Genomic DNA, 17897 nt, shown 5'->3' on the forward strand with positions numbered 1-17897 from the left:
ACATTAAACCGAGGCCCCGTTTGCCCTTCCAGGTGAATGTAACAGATCCCATGACACTACTTTTGAGAAAGAGCAGGGGAGGTCTCCCCGGTGTCCTGTTATCCCTCAATCAACATCACTAAAAAAAGAAGTTCAATTCATCACCTATCTCATTATAGGTGCTGGTACACCAAAGCACCATATTAATACATAGACTGGTAAACACTGAATCACCACATCAAATGTTGTGTGGCCTTTTGTTTGTTTTGCTACAATATAAATGGCTTCACTCACCCAGCATTATTGCGTCTGTAGGATTACCTGGGCTGCATAATTGACTGCGGAGACCTACCTCTAAAGCCAGATGAAGTGAACACCCTATTCTGCAACATTGAAGACATCTACCAGTTCAACAGGTGGGTCATCAGCTATAGATATCTGGGAAAAGGGATGGGAGTGGGGAACCACGGGGACCCTGGTTGATGGGATGGCTGTTCCACCTCACTGTCATTTCAAACTATCTCTGTGCATCTTTATTCAAATAACCTAATTTGTACCAAAATATTAAGTAAATGGTTCCAGTCTTTAAAAGAATCGTGCTGCCCCATGTGGTGATGAGACATTTTAAAAAAATTGTTCATGGGATGTGGGTGTCACTGGCTAGGCCAGCATTTATTGTCCATCCCTAATTGTCCTTGAGAAGGTGCTTTCTTGAACCACTGCAGTCCTTGGGCTATTAGGGAGGGAGTTGCAGGATTTTGACCCAGCGACAGTGAAGGAACGGTGATATAGTCCTAAGTCAGGATGGTGTGTGATTTGGACGGGAACTTTCAGGTGGTGGTGTACCTAAACGTCTGCTGCCCTTGTTCTTTTTCTGTCCCCTGTTGGATTGAACACAACCCACCCATACCAGCGAATGAACATGGGGTCTTCAGTTCTGTATTGCTCAGTACCACACTTGACGATACATTGAAGTCACCAGTCATTGAGAAGCTCTTTATTACACTTCAATTGGCATTTTACACTGTGCACCTAATGCCAGCGTTTGTGATGGTCAGTTCATAACTAAATGCTTTCTTCTGTGTGAAATTCTGACACAGGCACCAGCTTACATTTATATACGATAATTATTTTTATGATAATAAAATGCCCCAAAAATGCTTCAAAGTTCAGAGCCGATCCTGATGCAGGAACAGGAGCAGAGTTGGGGAAGATAGTCTAAGCAGGCTTGAGGAAGGCTTTTGACAGTGGGGACCAATGTCATAAAGTGGGACTGTTTGGGGAGAGAATTGCAAGATGGCTAAGAGCAGAAGATAGATGTCGGCTGGAGATGATAGAGCGGGAGTTGAGTGTAAGGATGTAGAGCTGGAGGAAGGTCCAGCAGCAGGAAGCAGCAGGGCTGTGGAGTGTCTTGTAGACAAGGATTCTGAGGTCAAAGTGAGACAACAAATGGGTAAGAATCTGATTGGCATGTAAGAGGGCAGCTGTGTTACTGCTGGACTGTGGCTCAGTGAGGAGTACTTTCACCTCTGAATCAGAAGGTTGTGGGTTCAAGTCCCACTCCAGAGACTGGAGCCTGAGGGAAAGCTCCATGGATGCATCTCCCAGATGGGATGTTAAACTGAGGCTCTGTCTGCTATCTCAGGTCAGTGTAAAAGATCCCACAGGTGCTGTTTCAAGGAAAATCAGGAGAGTTCTTCCTGGCCAATGTTTATCCCTCAACCAATGCCACTCCACTAAAACAGATTATCTGGTCATTGTTGCATTCCAGTTTGTGGGATCTTGCTGTGTGCAAATTGGCTGCCATGTTTCCTGCACTATAATAGTGACTACACTTCAAAAGTATTGCATTGGCTGTAAAGTGCTTTGGGATGTCATGAAAGGCGCTATAGAAATGCAAGCCTTTCTTTATCTATAGAGGGGGGCGGGTTTGCAAACAGTTTGCATTTGTCAGGACCACAGTCAGAATTACACATTTGTAGATTCTAATAAGTGGGTAAGTGAAAAGACGCAATTCCTGTTTTCTGAATGATATATGTGAACAGTTGAGACTTTGTTCTCATGATATAAAGTATAATTTCCACCTACTCCATTCTGTGGCTTCACTGTCACTCTCTCTTACATCACCACAAGTTCATACTGTCTCTGGGAAACCTGTTATTTGGTTTGAGCCACTAACCCCTTGTCAGAAGAAACCCATCCCATAATCTTTAAAATGATCACACAATGGTGATTGGGTTCAGTTAATAAACAGACATTTACAACTTGGCCTTTTTATTTCTGTGACTTGGTAGAGGAAAATAAATGCAGGATATTGCATTAGCTTGATATAAGGTTGAAAAGACTGGTGAGTGATCTATGATCTTTGAGTGAGAAAGTAGGGCTGGAATCATACAGAGAAATCAACATAGTGAGACTTCAATACCTGGTTGCCCAGTTGACTTTGCGAAATTGCTGTACATGTTGTAATCTGCTCTGAACCTTCTCCCCACCCAAATCACCAACTTGCAACAGCAGGATTCGTTAGCTGATTTTTATGGTACGATAATGATTAAAGAGTTGGAGAAACAGGGTATGATATTAGAAGTGGTTATATAAGTGGAATAGCAACCCAGTAACTCCAAGTTTAAAATCCATGCTTGGAAAGTGGAAAATTGAATTAGTAAATCTGGTAATTTGCAAGTTGACAGCATTGTGATATCAAAGAAGTTTATTCCTATCATAAAAGCTAGGGTGAAAAGGGTTAAATTATGAGGACAGGTTACATAGACAAGATTTGCATTCCCTTAGCATATAAAATTAAGTGGTGATCTAATTGAGGTGTTTAAAATGATTAAAGCAGTTGATAGGGTTGATAGAGAGAAACTATTTCCTCTGGTGGGGGGAGTCCAGAACAAGGGGTTAGAACCTTAAAATTCATGCCAGGCCGTTCAGGGGTGATGTCAGGAAGCACTTCTTCACACAAAGGGGAGTGGGAATCTGGAACTCTCTCCCCCGAAAAGCTGCTGAGGCCGAGGGGTTGGGGGTCAACTGAAAATTTCAAAACAGATTGATGGATTTTTATTGGGTAAGGGGATTAAGGGATAGGGAACCAAGGCAGGTAAAGGGTGTTACATGGATACAGATCAGCCATGATATCATTGAATAGCAAAACAGGCTCGAGGGGCTGAATGGCCTCCTCCTTACATGTAACAATTATTAAGAAGAATATCAGGGCAACACAAAGACAGGACAAAGACTGCAATCACTTCACCCACATCCTGTGAACAATTATTTTTAAATGTTGAAAGCACTTTAAGAAATGTTGGTGATGGGTGTTGTGGTCAATGTTGATCTTATAACGTCTTATATCCTGTTGGCTCCGCCGCACACTCGTCTCTCTAAGGAAGGCAGATTTACCAGTCAACTTGGTGTCTGTCTCCATCAGGCCTTCTGTAGAATCACAAGGAGGTAAGTTGGTTTTAGTTGCCCAAGGAGGGTTAGACACGAGGTAATAGACTTCCAAACCGTACAGGCCCATTCTTGGAGCTTGCCAAGAACTGCTGAAGTATAAATAAAAGCAAAATACTGCGGATGCTGGAAATCTGAAATAAAAACAAGAAATGCTGGAACCACTCAGCAGGTCTGGCAGCATCTGTGGAAAGAGAAGCAGAGTTAACGATTCGGGTCACTGACCCTTCATCGGAACTATTATTGCTGAAGTATAAAGTCTGAATGCACTGTGTGCCTGGTGAAAGAAAACATATCTTCACAGCCTGTTCCAGAAACGAACAGGGATGATGAATTAACTTCACATTATATGGACTTGCAATTGCTCTACTGACAGAGTTATAGAGCCCATACTCTGTTGGAACTCTGGGCTTCTGCCAGGCTGGGGCAGGGCAGGGGGAAGGGAGGGGAAGGTTGGTGGTTTTTGACAAGCTGCCAACAGAGAACAGCGTTAATCTTCATATGGACTAGTTTAAGAGTCAAAAGCAAAGGCAGGTTATTGAGAAGGATTCCAACTGTGTGTGAGACTCGGAGCCAATAGGTGTTCAGATCAAACAAAACCTGCTGGCGTTGTATAACTTTTAGTTCAAGCTCGTAAACGTGAGGGATTGCAGCTCTGAGAGAACAGAAAATTACAAATATACCAGGATTCATTCCAGAGGAATAGAATTGAAGAGTAGAGGAGTTGCGTTACACTTCTATTGAACCTTGGTTTGACCACACTGGTAGCAATGTGCACAGTCCTGGTCTCCATATTACAAACAGGATCTCAAGGCACTGGTGAAGATGCAAAAAGGAGTTTACAAACACAATACCAGAAATGAGAGGTTGATAACTATCAGGAAGAAGTGAACAGGTTTGTAAACAGAACGAGAAAAGAGAAGACTGAGGGGTGTCCTGATAGAGGTTTTTAAAATTATGAAAGGATTTGAAACAGTAGATGCAGAGAAGATGTTTCAACTTGCTGGGGGCTATAAATATAAGACAGTCACTAATAAATCCAATAAGGAATTCAGGAGAAACTTCTTTACCTAGAAAGTGGTGAGAATGTGGAACTCACTACCACAGTAAAGTCTGTATAATTCTGTGTAATTTACGATAGATTAATGAGTTAGCAACTTCAGTAAAAAAATAGCCCAGAGGGAGAGCGTTTCCTCCCCTTTGTTGCTCCTTTTATTTACTGCACAACTCCAGATGCCTTGGGCTTGAGTATAAAAGTTACTAACACTCTAATTACATGGACCAATCCCTGTCATTGGCTGCTGCCCTAGTACATTTATTTTCCTTGTGTAATGCCAAATGTCTCTGAATTTCCAGGTAGAACTTTTTTGCTTTTTTTGCGAGAGTGACTTGTTGAAGGAAGATGGGTTTCAGCATGAGGCCTTTTTGGCTAAATGGATCCCATGAAAATAAATCTAAAATGTTCTGCGCACAAAAAGTGACAAATTTCAGAAGGAACATTCTGTGACCTATGCTCCCCTCCTCCAAGCAAATAGAAATACCATCAAAGTTTCTACACCATCATCAAAATGAGGAATTGGCAAATTGGAGACTTTCCGATTTTTGAGGTGGGAAGGTATCTAACATTGACTGTGACTGCATATTGTCTCTCCAAAATAGATAATCTTTCAGATGAACACATGAGGGAGAAAGGAACAGGATGATAGGGTGGGATGAAGTAGGGTGGGAGAAGGATTGTTTAAACACCAGCATAGACCAGCTGGGTCGAATGGCCTGTTTCTGTGCTTTACACTCAACGTAACACAATATTATCATCCTCATTAATTCTTGTGCTGGTTCAAAGAATTTCTACTTAGTTAATATCCCAGTCCAAGTAGTTAATCTCCCTATGAACTAGTTTCGAGCAGTAGCAGTTTATTGAGAAGACCTCCAACTGTGCAAGAGATCTGTGACCAAACAAGACTAAGGGCATAATGAAAGTGCTTTAGCATCAAACACTCTGGGGTTAGGTGCAGGCTGGCCAGCCGCAAACCTCCTCCTCTCCTTCATTCACTCAAACCCATCCTCACAGGAAACCGCCCGACCGCACTGGTATGTCAGTCGTGGCTCAGTGGGTAGCACTCGTGTCTTGGAGTCAGAAGAGGTTCAAGTCTGACTACAGAGACTTAAGCACAAACTCGAGGCTGACACTCCAGTGCAGTACTGAGGGAGTGTTGCACTGTCAGATGTCCCGTCTTTTGGGTGAGATGTTAAAACGAGGTCATGTTCCCCCTCTCAGGTGGACGATAAAGATCTCACAGGACTATTCGAAGAAGAGTCGTGCAATTCTCCCTTGTATCCTGGCCAATGTTTATCCTACAACCAGTAGCTAAAGTAAAAGATGATTTGCTCATTATCACAATGCTATTTGTGGGATCTTGCTGTGCACAAATTGGCTGCTGCATTTTCCACAGTAACTACACTTCAAAAAGTACTTCATTGGCTGTAAAGCTCTTTGAAACATCCTGAGGTCGTGAAAGGCGCCAGAGAAATGCAAGTTCTTTCTTTTCTTCCTTCATGTTTCTAGTTTCCATGTCAACCTTGTGAAGCTTGCAGTCAGTCTACAATCCTATTTGGATCTAAAGCACACCTCCCTAACCACCACTTTAATTAGAGTGAGGTCGACCTTCAGTAAGTAGAGTTGAGTTCTGTTTTTCAGAACTCTGTTAGAAATGAGTTGGGATAAAAAGTCTGATTAATGAGGCGAACTTCGGACTAACACAGAGGAAGAGTTTAATCTGATGGGGAGGCAAAAGATTCTGGGAACATTACTTGGAAACCAGGGGAGAGGGTTGAAACTTTCTTAAACATTGATTCTATTTAATAGGCAGACATAGAACTTTGGAGTCAGATGTTAGAAGAAAAGAACCTGCATTTCTATAGCGCCTATCAGAAACTCAGGGCCTCTCAAAGCGCTTTAAACTGGGAAACACTCCCCTGCTCTTCTTCGAAATAGTACCATGGGATCTTTTACATCCATCTGAGGTCTCAGTTTAAAGTCTCATCTGAAAGGTGGCACCTCCAACAATGCAGCACTCCCTCAGTACTGCCCCTCCGACAGTGCAGCACTCCCTCAGTACTGCCCCTCCGACAGTGCAGCACTCCCTCAGTACTGCCCCTCCGACAGTGCAGCACTCCCTCAGTACTGCCCCTCCGACAGTGCGGCACTCCCTCAGTACTGACTCTCCGACAGTGCAACACTCCCTCAGTACTGCCCCTCCGACAGTGCAGCACTCCCTCAGTACTGCCCCTCCGACAGTGCGGCACTCCCTCAGTACTGACCCTCCGACAGTGCAACACTCCCTCAGTACTGACTCTCCGACAGTGCAACACTCCCTCAGTACTGACCCTCTGACAGTGCAGCACTCCCTCAGTACTGACCCTCCGACAGTGCAGCACTCCCTCAGTACTGATCCTCTGACAGTGCAGCACTCCCTCACTACTGCCGCTCTGACAGTGCAGCACTCCCTCGCTACTGCTGCTCTGACAGTGCAGCACTCCCTCACTACTGCTGCTCTGACAGTGCAGCTCTCCCTTACTACTGCTGCTCTGACAGTGCAGCACTCCCTCAGTACTGCCCCTCCAACAGTGCAACACTCCCTCACTACTGCCCCTCCGACAGTGCAGCACTCCCTCAGTACTGCCCCTCCAACAGTGCAACACTCCCTCACTACTGCCCCTCCGACAGTGCAGCACTCCCTCAGTACTGCCCCTCCAACAGTGCAACACTCCCTCACTACTGCCCCTCCGACAGTGCAGCACTCCCTCAGTACTGCCCCTCCAACAGTGCAACACTCCCTCACTACTGCCCCTCCGACAGTGCAGCACTCCCTCAGTACTTCCCCTCCAACAGTGCAACACTCCCTCACTACTGCCCCTCCGACAGTGCAGCACTCCCTCAGTACTTCCCCTCCAACAGTGCAACACTCCCTCACTACTGCCGCTCTGACAGTGCAGCACTCCCTCAGTACTGCACTGGAGTGTCAGCCTGGATTTTGTACTGAAGTCCCTTGAGTGGAACTGGAACCTACAACCTTCAGACTCAGAGACGCCAACATAAATTGTATGGAATCGCTTGGTGAACCATTAGGAACACATGCAATCAAAATTGGCTGCCGCATTTCCTACATTACAATAGTGACTTCAAAAGTACTTCTGTATTGTAGTGTAGTGGTAACCTCACCTTTAAGAAACTGTACCTTTAAGAGACCAGGCCACTGATGCAACTGATGAGATCATCAGACATATAAAATGAGGCAACACCACTTTGAGAGACATACTCAACACATGGCTTACAAAGAGCAGATGCACACCAGCGAGGAAAAGACCTGGACCCAAGGTCATGCAATGTAGATAAGTAAGACAATAAATAATGTTTGTGTTGAATCTGAATATAAAGCCTGCAGATATCAGTTAATGAAGCTTTAAGAACACAGCACAATGCTGCAACTTAATTGGCTGTAAAGCGCTTTGGGACATAGACAGGTTATGAAAGGTGCTATAGAAATGCAAGTCTTTACTTTAGCTGGTGCAGTGGAGATTAGCTGTGGGAATCCAAGACGATGGTAATCTGTAATGGATTTACAGCCTAGCTCCGCAATTCAGTGGCACTGCCCACCATTGAAAGGTTGGCATCTCGATGGTATTGTTTGTTTACTGGTGCACATAATGCTGGCACTTGGATGGTGCAAGCTGGGTGTATCATGCTGGCACTGTCTTTAACATCCCAACATTATTCAATGAGTCTCAAAGGGTAAATTGTGCAGAGTGATTGATATCCTTGAGTTTAGAAGGTTGAGCTGTTTAAAGGGGATTTGATAGGGTAGATACAGAGAAACGATTTTCTCTGGTGTGGGAATCCAGAGCAAAGGGAGACAATCTTAGCTAAACCCGACAGGAGTGATACCAGGGAGCATATAGTCACACAAAGGTTCATTGCAATCTGTAACTCTCTCCTCCATAGGCTGTGGATGCTGCGGATCAATTGAAATTTTCAAGGTGGAGATCGATAGAATTTTGTTAGTTAAGGGTATTGAGAAATTTGGGTCTAAGGCAGGTGAATGGGATGTATGTACAGATCAGCCAGGACCTGATTGAATGGTTAAAAGGGCTTGAGGTGTTGAATGGCTTCCTCCTGTTCCGGTTTACATTGGATCAGGGATGAGGGACAGATCAAACCTACACTGGGACAGATCTCCAGGTTTCCAAGTCAGGCATTTTTCCCATCTCTTGCTTCATTGGGCAGCATTGCCATGGGTACACATGAAGAATCAGCTGATGCAGAGTCAGTACTGACAGTATGGCTGATGTCTCTACTCTTAAAATATCTGCAGCAAATCATTTGCCAGCATTCACCAATCTGCAGATGGTCCCCAAGTCGCCTCACTCTCTCTCTCTTCTCTCTTCTCTCTTCCCTCTTCTCTCTCTCCTCTCTCTCTCTCTTTTCTCTCTCCTCTCTCTCTCTCTCTCTCTCTCTCTCTCTTTCCTTCTCTCTCTCTCTCTTCTCTCTCTTCTCTCTCTCTCTCACTCTCTCTCTCTTCTCTCCTCTCCTCTCTCTCTCTTCTCTTCTCTCTCTCTCCTCTTTCTCTCTTTTCTCCTCTCTCTCTTCTCTCCTCTCTCTTTTCTTCTCTCTCTCTTCCTCTCTCTCTCTTTTCCTCTCTCTCTCTTTTCCTCTCTCTCTCTTTTCCTCTCTCTCTTCTCTCCTCTCTCTTCTCTCCTCTCTCTTCTCTCCTCTCTCTCTCTGTCTCTCTTCTCTCTCTCTCTCCTCTCTCTCTCTCTCCTCTCTCTCTTGCTCTTCTCTCTCTCGCTCCTCTCTCTCTCGCTCCTCTTTCTCTCTTCTCTCTTCTCTCTCTCTTGTCACTCCTGTTTTGGACTCTCAGCCAAACCTCATTGTCCCATTGCAGCAAGACACCAGTTCATTGGTGTAACACCTCCCGACAGTGTGCAATTCAGTCCACAATGACACAATGTTTAACAGCGACCAAACCAACTTAACCCCCACACCAACAGCAACCCCCCTTACCCCACCATCATATAAATGTCACCTCTTTGGATTTAATCTGGTGCCAAGAGAAAAAGATGTTCACATGAACTGCAGAGAATGATCCCACAGGCTACAATTAACAAATAAATCTTGAGTCATGCACATTTACTAAGTGGGTCTTAGTGTGTCGTAAAGAATATTTTCTCATTTGGTGTCATTCTTGCCTCTGCTGATTCAAACCGATCTTTAACATAACTAGGTGTTGGAGCTCAGTAATCCAGGCTGACACCGCAGTGCAGTACTGCAGGAGTGCTACACTATTGGAGGGTTGTCCTCCGGGGGAATATTAAGGCTCAAACCTGAATAACAGCCACTGGTGCCTGCACAATCATAGACCTGGAGGACTGGCGGCCTTCTGGAGATGAAAGAAACTCCTAGAAAATCTGTGCAAGACTCCTCCCTGATCCCGAAAACATAATTTGAGTGAAATTAATTCCAACCGTCCAACTACAATATTCAACTCTGACCACAGATGAAGATCTGCAGATGGGAAGCAGGTCTGCTCATTCCTGGGGCAGGTTATCATTTCCGCAGATCTAGGAGGATTTATCATATTTCTTGGACGGCCTAATGGATTCTTACAGCATGACCAGCCACGTGATATGTTAAATATCTTCACTCGAGAGGCGACCAAAACATGTAAAAAGATTGCGATCAAGAAAGGATAAATTTTAAATTGTTTTTCTTGGGCAATTAAAACTAGACTTAAGTTTTGTGCTGTGGCGACAGACTGGTTCTCCTGATAATGTAACAATTTGGAACTAATCTCCCAGCTTCCCATAGGCCAGTCCACCCCTGTGTTATTTTTCACATCGAATTTACAGCACAGAAACAGGCCATTCGGCCCATCTGGTCCATGCTGGTGTTTACCCTCCACATGAGCCTCCTCCTGACCCTCTTCATCTCACCCTATTAGCTCTTCCTTTCTCCCTTCTGTTTATCCAGTTTCCCCTTAAATGTATCTACACTATTCACCTCAACCACTCCCTGTGGTAGTGAGTTCCACATTCTCACCATTCTGTGGGGAAAGAGGTTTCTCCTGAATTCCCCATTGGATTTATTAGTGACTGTCTTATATTGATGGCCCCTAGTTCTGGTCTCCCTCACAGTGAAAACATTTTCTCTACGTCTACCCTATCGAAACCCCTTCATGATTTTAAAGACCTCTATCAGGTCACCCCTCAGCCTTCTCTTTTCTAGAGAAAAGCATCCCAGCCTGTTCAGTCTTTCCTTATGGGTCTCAGTTCTGGTATTTGTACTTGTAACTCATCTTTACACTTTCTCCAGCACCTCTATATCCACTATATAACATGGAGACCAGAACTATCCATGTGTGGTCTAACTAAGGTTCTGTACATGTTTAATGTAATTTCTCTGCTTTTCAATGCTGTTCCTCTAGAAATGAGCCCTGGTGTTTTGTTTGCAGTGTCATTGTGATGTTTGGAGAGGTCACTTGCTTCTCTCATTATTCATCTGATCTCCTTCCTACTGTGGTTTTCCTGGAGGAACTGACTATGAAGGATGGCAGTCCCATTGGTTGGTGCCAATAACCCTTCAGCACCTTGTCCGAGAGCCAACATTCAACCATTGTTATGAAAGCCAAGTGTTAACAGGCACTCACCCAGTGTCCACACAGACACTTCCAATCGAGATTAGCAAAGAGAATGCAGGGAAAGAAATATCACTTTCTTACTGATTCTAAAACACGTGTTACTATGGCAACAGGAGTAGGTCATTTAGCCCCTCACACCTGTCCCGCCATTCAATAAAATCAGTGCCGATTTGTACCACAACTCAATTTACATGCATTAGTTCTGTAATGTTTAATAGCAAACAAAATTCTATCAATCTTATTGATCTCACTTTGGGTCCAAGTATTTGACCCTGACCCTAACTCAGAGCTTTGCCCTTGTAGCTATACTGCATTGGGTGTGGTAGTGTAGTGGTTATGTTGTTGGCTTCAGAATCCAGAGGATTATAGATTCAACCCCCCCCCCCCCTCCCCATGGCTGTTTAAGGGAAAAAAAATCTGGAAATTAAAAAAAGCCTAATTGCACTGAAATTGACCTTAAAGTTGTTGTTAAAGACCTGTCTGGTTCACTAATGTCCCTTTAGAAATGGACACCTGCTGTCTTTACCCAGTCTGGGTTTAAATGTGACTCCAACCCCACACCAATGTGGTTGCAGAAGATGATCCCTGAATTTTTATTTCCCCTTCTCCGATCTTCATTCTGTGCAAAGAGGGAATTCTGGATACAGAGTCTACATTTCCCTTTTGTCACCTTTCGCTCTAGGGTCTTAACCAACAACAACAACAATGATATCGATAATTTGCATTTATATAGCACCTTTAATGTAGTAAGACATCCAAAGGCCCTTCGCAGGAGCATTAACAAATGCATTTGACACTACAAGGATGCCCATTTTAAAACCTGGCAGATCGGGAGCAAAAGCAGTAAATGGTTAAAATGAAGTGTGTGTTGTTTTTGGCTGAAGGTTGGGGGTTGGGTTAACTCATTTTCACTATGGTCACAAATAAAAATAGATCCTTGAGCTTCGAGACACTCGCGATCTCCAACATCTGGCAGTCCCTCAGTCATCGTTGCTGCAAGGGAGCACTCACATGACTCAGGAAGATGGATGCATTCTAAAACCCTCCCAGCCGAGTCGGTGGGGGGAGGGGTGGGGGGGAAAAAAAATCACATTCTTTCCATCAAACCTGTAACATGTATTCCAGGGATGCTGAGTGATGGTTTAGCAGCCACTAACTGGAGATTTAAAGAGTAATTTCCAGGCTGGAAAATTCCTGTGCATTTATTCACGAGATTGATTGAATTTCTTGCATGTAACGTATGTGTAGAATTTTGCTGGGTTGGTTTGTTTTCAAACCTGCTCACAACAGGATGTGAAATATTAGCCTCACAAAATGGTGTCTGAAGGAAGAAACCTTAAAGAGTCATTGAGCTGCTGACTATCAGAAAACTCATTCCAGAATCTGAGTTCAAGATAAATCAAGTTTAACAGCACCAGTGCAAACTGGTGAACGTTTGATTTCGGGAAAAACTTCCTGTGAATGTTTGGAATTCTCTATCCCAGGGATCTCTGGATGCTCAGTGGTCAAGAATATTCTAGGCTGAGATCGATTAGCCTTTTGAGCTCCAAGTGATTCAAGAGATATGGGGAGGGGGCAGGAAAATGGAGTGAGAATCATAGAAAATCATCGAAGGTTTATGGCACAGAAAGAGGCCACTTGGCCCATTGTGTCTGCGCTGGTTGAGGTAGAAAATCAGCCATGATTGTATTGAATGGTGGAGCAGGCTCGAGGGGCTGAATGGTCTACTCCAGCTCTTATTTCTTATGTTATGTTGTAAAGCGCTTTGGGATGTCCTGAAAGGGGCGACATAAATGAAAGTTCTTTCTTTCAATGGTCCCAAGTTCTCTAGATGGGCCAGTGTCTTACTGCTGAGGAGATGTACAAACTGGCCCAATCCTGGAAACAGGCAGCACCTGGTCACTAGCAAGGCTGCTCACTCAGTGATCTGGTGTTGTGCTCGTGGTTGTTGTATTCTGCAGGTTCTCCAGCAATTTGTCACTTCTATCTTTGAGCTGTCACTTTGATTGAGCCTTTGGAAAACAAAGTCACCTTGTCACCCAACTTTTGTTTACAACTTGTTTAACATCCGGGTCCTTCTGTCTATCATTTCCTGTACCGGTCAAGGAGAGAGGTCAGTGTTGTGGTCACTGCCAAAGGTCGATGATTCCTGCAGGGCCCAGCATTATATATAAAAGAATTCCTCTTTTGTTACCCTGAATGTGCAGCACAGGAACAGGCCATTCGGCCCATCTGGTCTATACTGGTGTTTCTGCTCCACACGAGCCTCCTCCCACTCCTCTTTATCTCACCCTATCAGCATCTCCTTCTGTTCCTTTCTCCCTCATGTGTTTATCCAACTTCCCCTGAAATGTCTCGATACTATTCACCTCAACCATTCCCTGTGGGAGCGAGTTCCACATTCTCACCACTCTCTGGGTAAAGAAGTTTTTCCCGAATTCCCGATTGGGTTTATTATATTGATGGCCCGTAGTTTTGGACCATCCACACGTGGAAGCATCGTCTTTACATCTATCCTATCTAAACCCTTCATAATTTTAAAAGCTTCTATTGGGCCTTCCCTTTTCTCGAACACCAGAAATAGGAGCAGTAGACCATTCGGCCCATCGAGCCTGCTCCCCCATTCAATACGATCATGGCTGATCTTGGGTTTCAATTCCACTTTCCTGCCCACTCCCCACATCCCCTGACAAGAACTCAAGTTCTATTTCTGTTTACAAATCTATTCCCCTATTCCTGATAGTTATCTACCTCTCAGTTCTGGTATTGTATTTGTAAACTCTCGTTTTGCACCTTCGCCAGTGCGTCGAGATCCATTTTTTATAATGTGGAGACCAGGACGATGCCCACTGCTTCAAGTGTGGTCAAACCAAGGTTCGATACAAGTTTAACATAACTTTTCTCTTCCCAATGTCCTTTCCTTCCTGTATAAAGATGTAACTGTTTGATTTCTTCACACAGTGAGCTGCTGGAAGAGCTGGAGAGCTGTAAAGATGCTGGTGGGGTTGCAGAGTGCTTTGTTGAGCGGGTGAGAATTTAAATCCTTTTCCATATTTCACTCAGCTTACAGTCAATCACAAAGTGCCTCGGCCAACTTCTTCAGAACTCCAGGGGTGGTTGGTGCAGCAGATGTCAGTTCAGTCAGTAACCTGACTGTGACTTGGTTAAAGAGCAGGAGCATCGAATCCTTACTATCCAGAAACCAAACCTGACACCACCGACACTGAAATAATCACATGGGAAGATGAGCTGAATCGAGCAGTGCTGCTCGGGTGATAACACGCGTGGGGTTTACACTCAGTGCTGCTCGGGTGATAACACGCGTGGGGTTTACACTCAGTGCTGCTCGGATGATAACACGCGTGGGGTTTACACTCAGTGCTGCTCGGGTGATAACACGCGTGGGGTTTACACTCAGTGATGGGCGGGTGTTAACACGCGTGGGGTTTACACTCAGTGCTGCTCGGGTGATAACACGCGTGGGGTTTACACTCAGTGCTGCTCGGGTGATAACACGCGTGGGGTTTACACTCAGTGCTGCTCGGGTGATAACACGCGTGGGGTTTACACTCAGTGCTGCTCGGGTGATAACACGCGTGGGGTTTACACTCAGTGATGGGCGGGTGATAACATGCGTGGGGTTTACACTCAGTGATGGGCGGGTGGTAACACGCGTGGGGTTTACACTCAGTGCTGCTCGGGTGATAACACGCGTGGGGTTTACACTCAGTGATGGGCGGGTGATAACACGCGTGGGGTTTACACTCAGTGCTGCTCGGGTGATAACACGCGTGGGGTTTACACTCAGTGATGGGCGGGTGATAACACGCGTGGGGTTTACACTCAGTGATGGGCGGGTGATAACACGCGTGGGGTTTACACTCAGTGATGGGCGGGTGGGAGCTGAATGATGAGGAGACGCACATTTCTGAAGTGCTGGGGCAGAACAACACCAAACAGAAAATTCTGGAAACACTCAGCAGATCAGGCAGCATATGTGGCGGGGAAACAGGGTTAATGTTTCAGGTCGATGGCCTTTTGTCGGAAACTGGAAGATGTTAAGAGATTTAACAGATTATAAGTAAGTACAGAGGCAGGATAAAGGGTGAGGATTGTGGGTGGGGGAAGAACAAGGGGAACATTTGTGAACAGGTGGAGGGCCGGAATGATTAAATGACTAAAAGGGTGATCTTTTGTTCCTTTGTTTGTCCCATTACAATCTCCTTCTGCCTCGCACCATCAGCTCTTTTGTCATTTAATCTCTCCTGCTTTCCACCCAATCACAGACCTTCCCTTTATTCTCTCCCAGTCCCTCCCTTTTCCTCAACTCTGTATTTGTGTAAAACCTGTTACATTGTTAAATTGTCCATTTTATTGTCCAGTTTACCCCCTTCGCTCTCCCCTCCCTCCCTTCACTCTCCCCTTCCTCCCTTCCCTCTCCCCTCCCCTCCCTCCCTTCCCTCTCTCCACCCTCACCTCCCTCTCCCCTCCCTCCCTCCCTTCCCTCTCTCCTACCTCACCTCCCTCTCCCCTCCCCTCCCTCAATTCGCTCTCCCCTTCCTCCCTTCCCTCTCCCCTCCCCTCCCTCCCTTCCCCCTCTCCACCCTCACCTCCCTCTCCCCTCCCTCTCCTCCCTCCCTTCCCTCTCCCCTCCCTCCCTTCCCTCTCCCCTCCTTCCCTTCCCCCCTTCTCTCTCTCCTCCCTCCCTTCCTTCTCCCCTCCCTCCCTTCCCTCTCCCCTTCCTCCCTTCGCTCTCCCCTCCCTCCCTTCCCTCTCCCCTCCGCTCTCCCCTCCTTCCCTTCCCTCTCGCCTCCCTCCCCCTCCCTCCCTTCCCTCTCCCCTCCTTCCCAACCCTCTCCCCTCCCTCCCTTCCCTCGCCCCTTCCTCCTCCCTCCCTTCCCTCTCCCCTCCCTCCCTCCCTTCGCTCTCCCCTCTCTCCCCTCCCTCCCTCTCCCCCCCTCTCTCTTCCCTCTCCCCAACCTCAGTCTTCCCTCCCCCTTGCTCCCCTTTTCCCTCGCTTCCTTATTCTCGGAGAGTCACATACAACAGTTGCTGTGGGGAAACCGTCAGCAAAGATAATCAGCTATAGGAGAGCCAAACTTTACACTGTAAATGTAAGAACACTGATAGATGTCACATGCTCAAACTTCCAGGAATGCCTCCAACCTGAGTTTATTGCCCTATGGGAGCCTGAGGCTATAAACACTGAACAGATGTATCTGAATCCTCTCCCTCTCTCTTTACCTGGAGTAACAGCAATGCAGAGAGTTTTTGGTAATTATATTCACTTTCACAAGGCTCATATTCCATTGTGCAGTCCTGAGGCTTTAGAATTTGTTATTTTTAATATTCTTCTCTGTAATTATTGGGACTCATGCTGATCTGAGCTTCATGTTCTGTGATGTTGCTGTCATTTGGGGAGACTTTGAACCCTTCAGTCTCCAGCCTGCCCCATGTCTGCATCCTGTGAGCTTCTCAAAGTTTAATTTATTGACCTTTTGCAAAGGTTTTAAGCAGAAGTGGTTGTAAATGGGGCCCAAGCAGCAATTAATTCTGCCAGGCATGTGAAAACAGCTTGAATCCCCTTCACTGGGAATAGTCTGCAAATTGATCTTAAATTATGGTGTGGCCTTCAGAAACGGCCGTGAACTCCAAGGGTGTAGGAGGCCCCAGAAAACAAGAAATCAGTGGGTTTATCATACGGTTCTCAGAATCCTATTATTACGTTCTGATTTCCCATGTACCACTCCTTTAATTATTTATTTGGACTGGAATTACACAGCCCAGCATTCCAGATCACAACAACTCGCTATGTAAAAAAAATTTCCCCTCCCCCATCTCCCATTTGGATCTTTTACCAATTATTTTAAGCTTGTGTCTTCTGATTACCGACCCTCCTGTCGATGGAACTGTAACCAGGTGAGTTTTTTGTGTTGTTGTACACAGGCAAATAGAAAAATAACATCCAGCTATCTCTTCCTGGAACCGTCCCTTAGGCTAACTCCCAATCTCTGATTTGTTGTTTCATGAGTGTTTGCTCTGAACTGACTGACGTTCTCTGTGTGGCACCGAGAGAGTGCCACACTGTCAGAGGTACTGTGTGGAATGTCATGCTGGCGGTGGTTGGGGTTCGAGGTCGGGGGAAACCAATACTGAGATCCCCACATCAGCTCTTCTACCGAGGGCCCGCCCAACTTAGCATCAATCAGGCACTGAACATCGGCGCGCTGTCTGTATGATTTAGAGTCCCGCCCTTTCAGAGCTGCCAGCCAATCAGAGGAGGCATTGGCTGCTGACATTGAGGAGTAGTGTTGGAACCAGGCTTAAGGTAGGTCAGGGCTGGGGGGAGGGGGGTGTCTCGCGAGGTAGGGGCTGTGGGATGGGGGGAGGGTAGTGGTCAGCAGCGAGTGGGGGGGGGGGGGGGAACTCTCAGCGGGCCCCTCCTCCCTTCCCAATGCCAGCTCTGTCGTTCAGGCACTAAGTGCCTTTGAGTGAGGGTCCCCACCCCCCCTCACCCCGCACCCCCTCAGCCAGGAAGCAGCTGCACGGTTATTCATACCATGCTTCCCGTGTGGCGTCAGGGCCGCCCGCCACACGGGTAATTGCGGCTGTGGTGGGAAGAGGCCCTTACTTAGGTTAATTACCCAGTTACGGGCCTCGATTTGCGGCCGAGCGGGAAGACCGTTCACAGGCCTTCCCAACCCGGACTAAATTTCAGTGGAGGCGGGAAGGTGGTGGGGTCCCCCTCCCCCGCCTCCATCCCACCTGATTTTA

At 46.1% G+C, this 17897-nt stretch overlaps 1 protein-coding gene across 8 annotated transcripts in view; it reads left to right on the plus strand.

The window, feature by feature from the left end:
- The window catches only part of LOC137352989 (pleckstrin homology domain-containing family G member 1-like), a 143925-nt gene that overhangs the window by 92530 nt on the left and 33498 nt on the right, over positions 1-17897 (plus strand). For all 8 annotated transcript variants that reach the window (XM_068018838.1, XM_068018845.1, XM_068018839.1 and 5 more), the window contains 2 exons: positions 295-395; positions 14085-14151. In XM_068018838.1, the coding sequence (XP_067874939.1) occupies positions 295-395; positions 14085-14151 (168 nt within the window). The remainder of the gene's footprint in view (positions 1-294; positions 396-14084; positions 14152-17897) is intronic.

Source organism: Heterodontus francisci, chromosome 40 (genome assembly GCF_036365525.1).
Source record: "Heterodontus francisci isolate sHetFra1 chromosome 40, sHetFra1.hap1, whole genome shotgun sequence".
NCBI lineage: Eukaryota > Metazoa > Chordata > Chondrichthyes > Heterodontiformes > Heterodontidae > Heterodontus > Heterodontus francisci.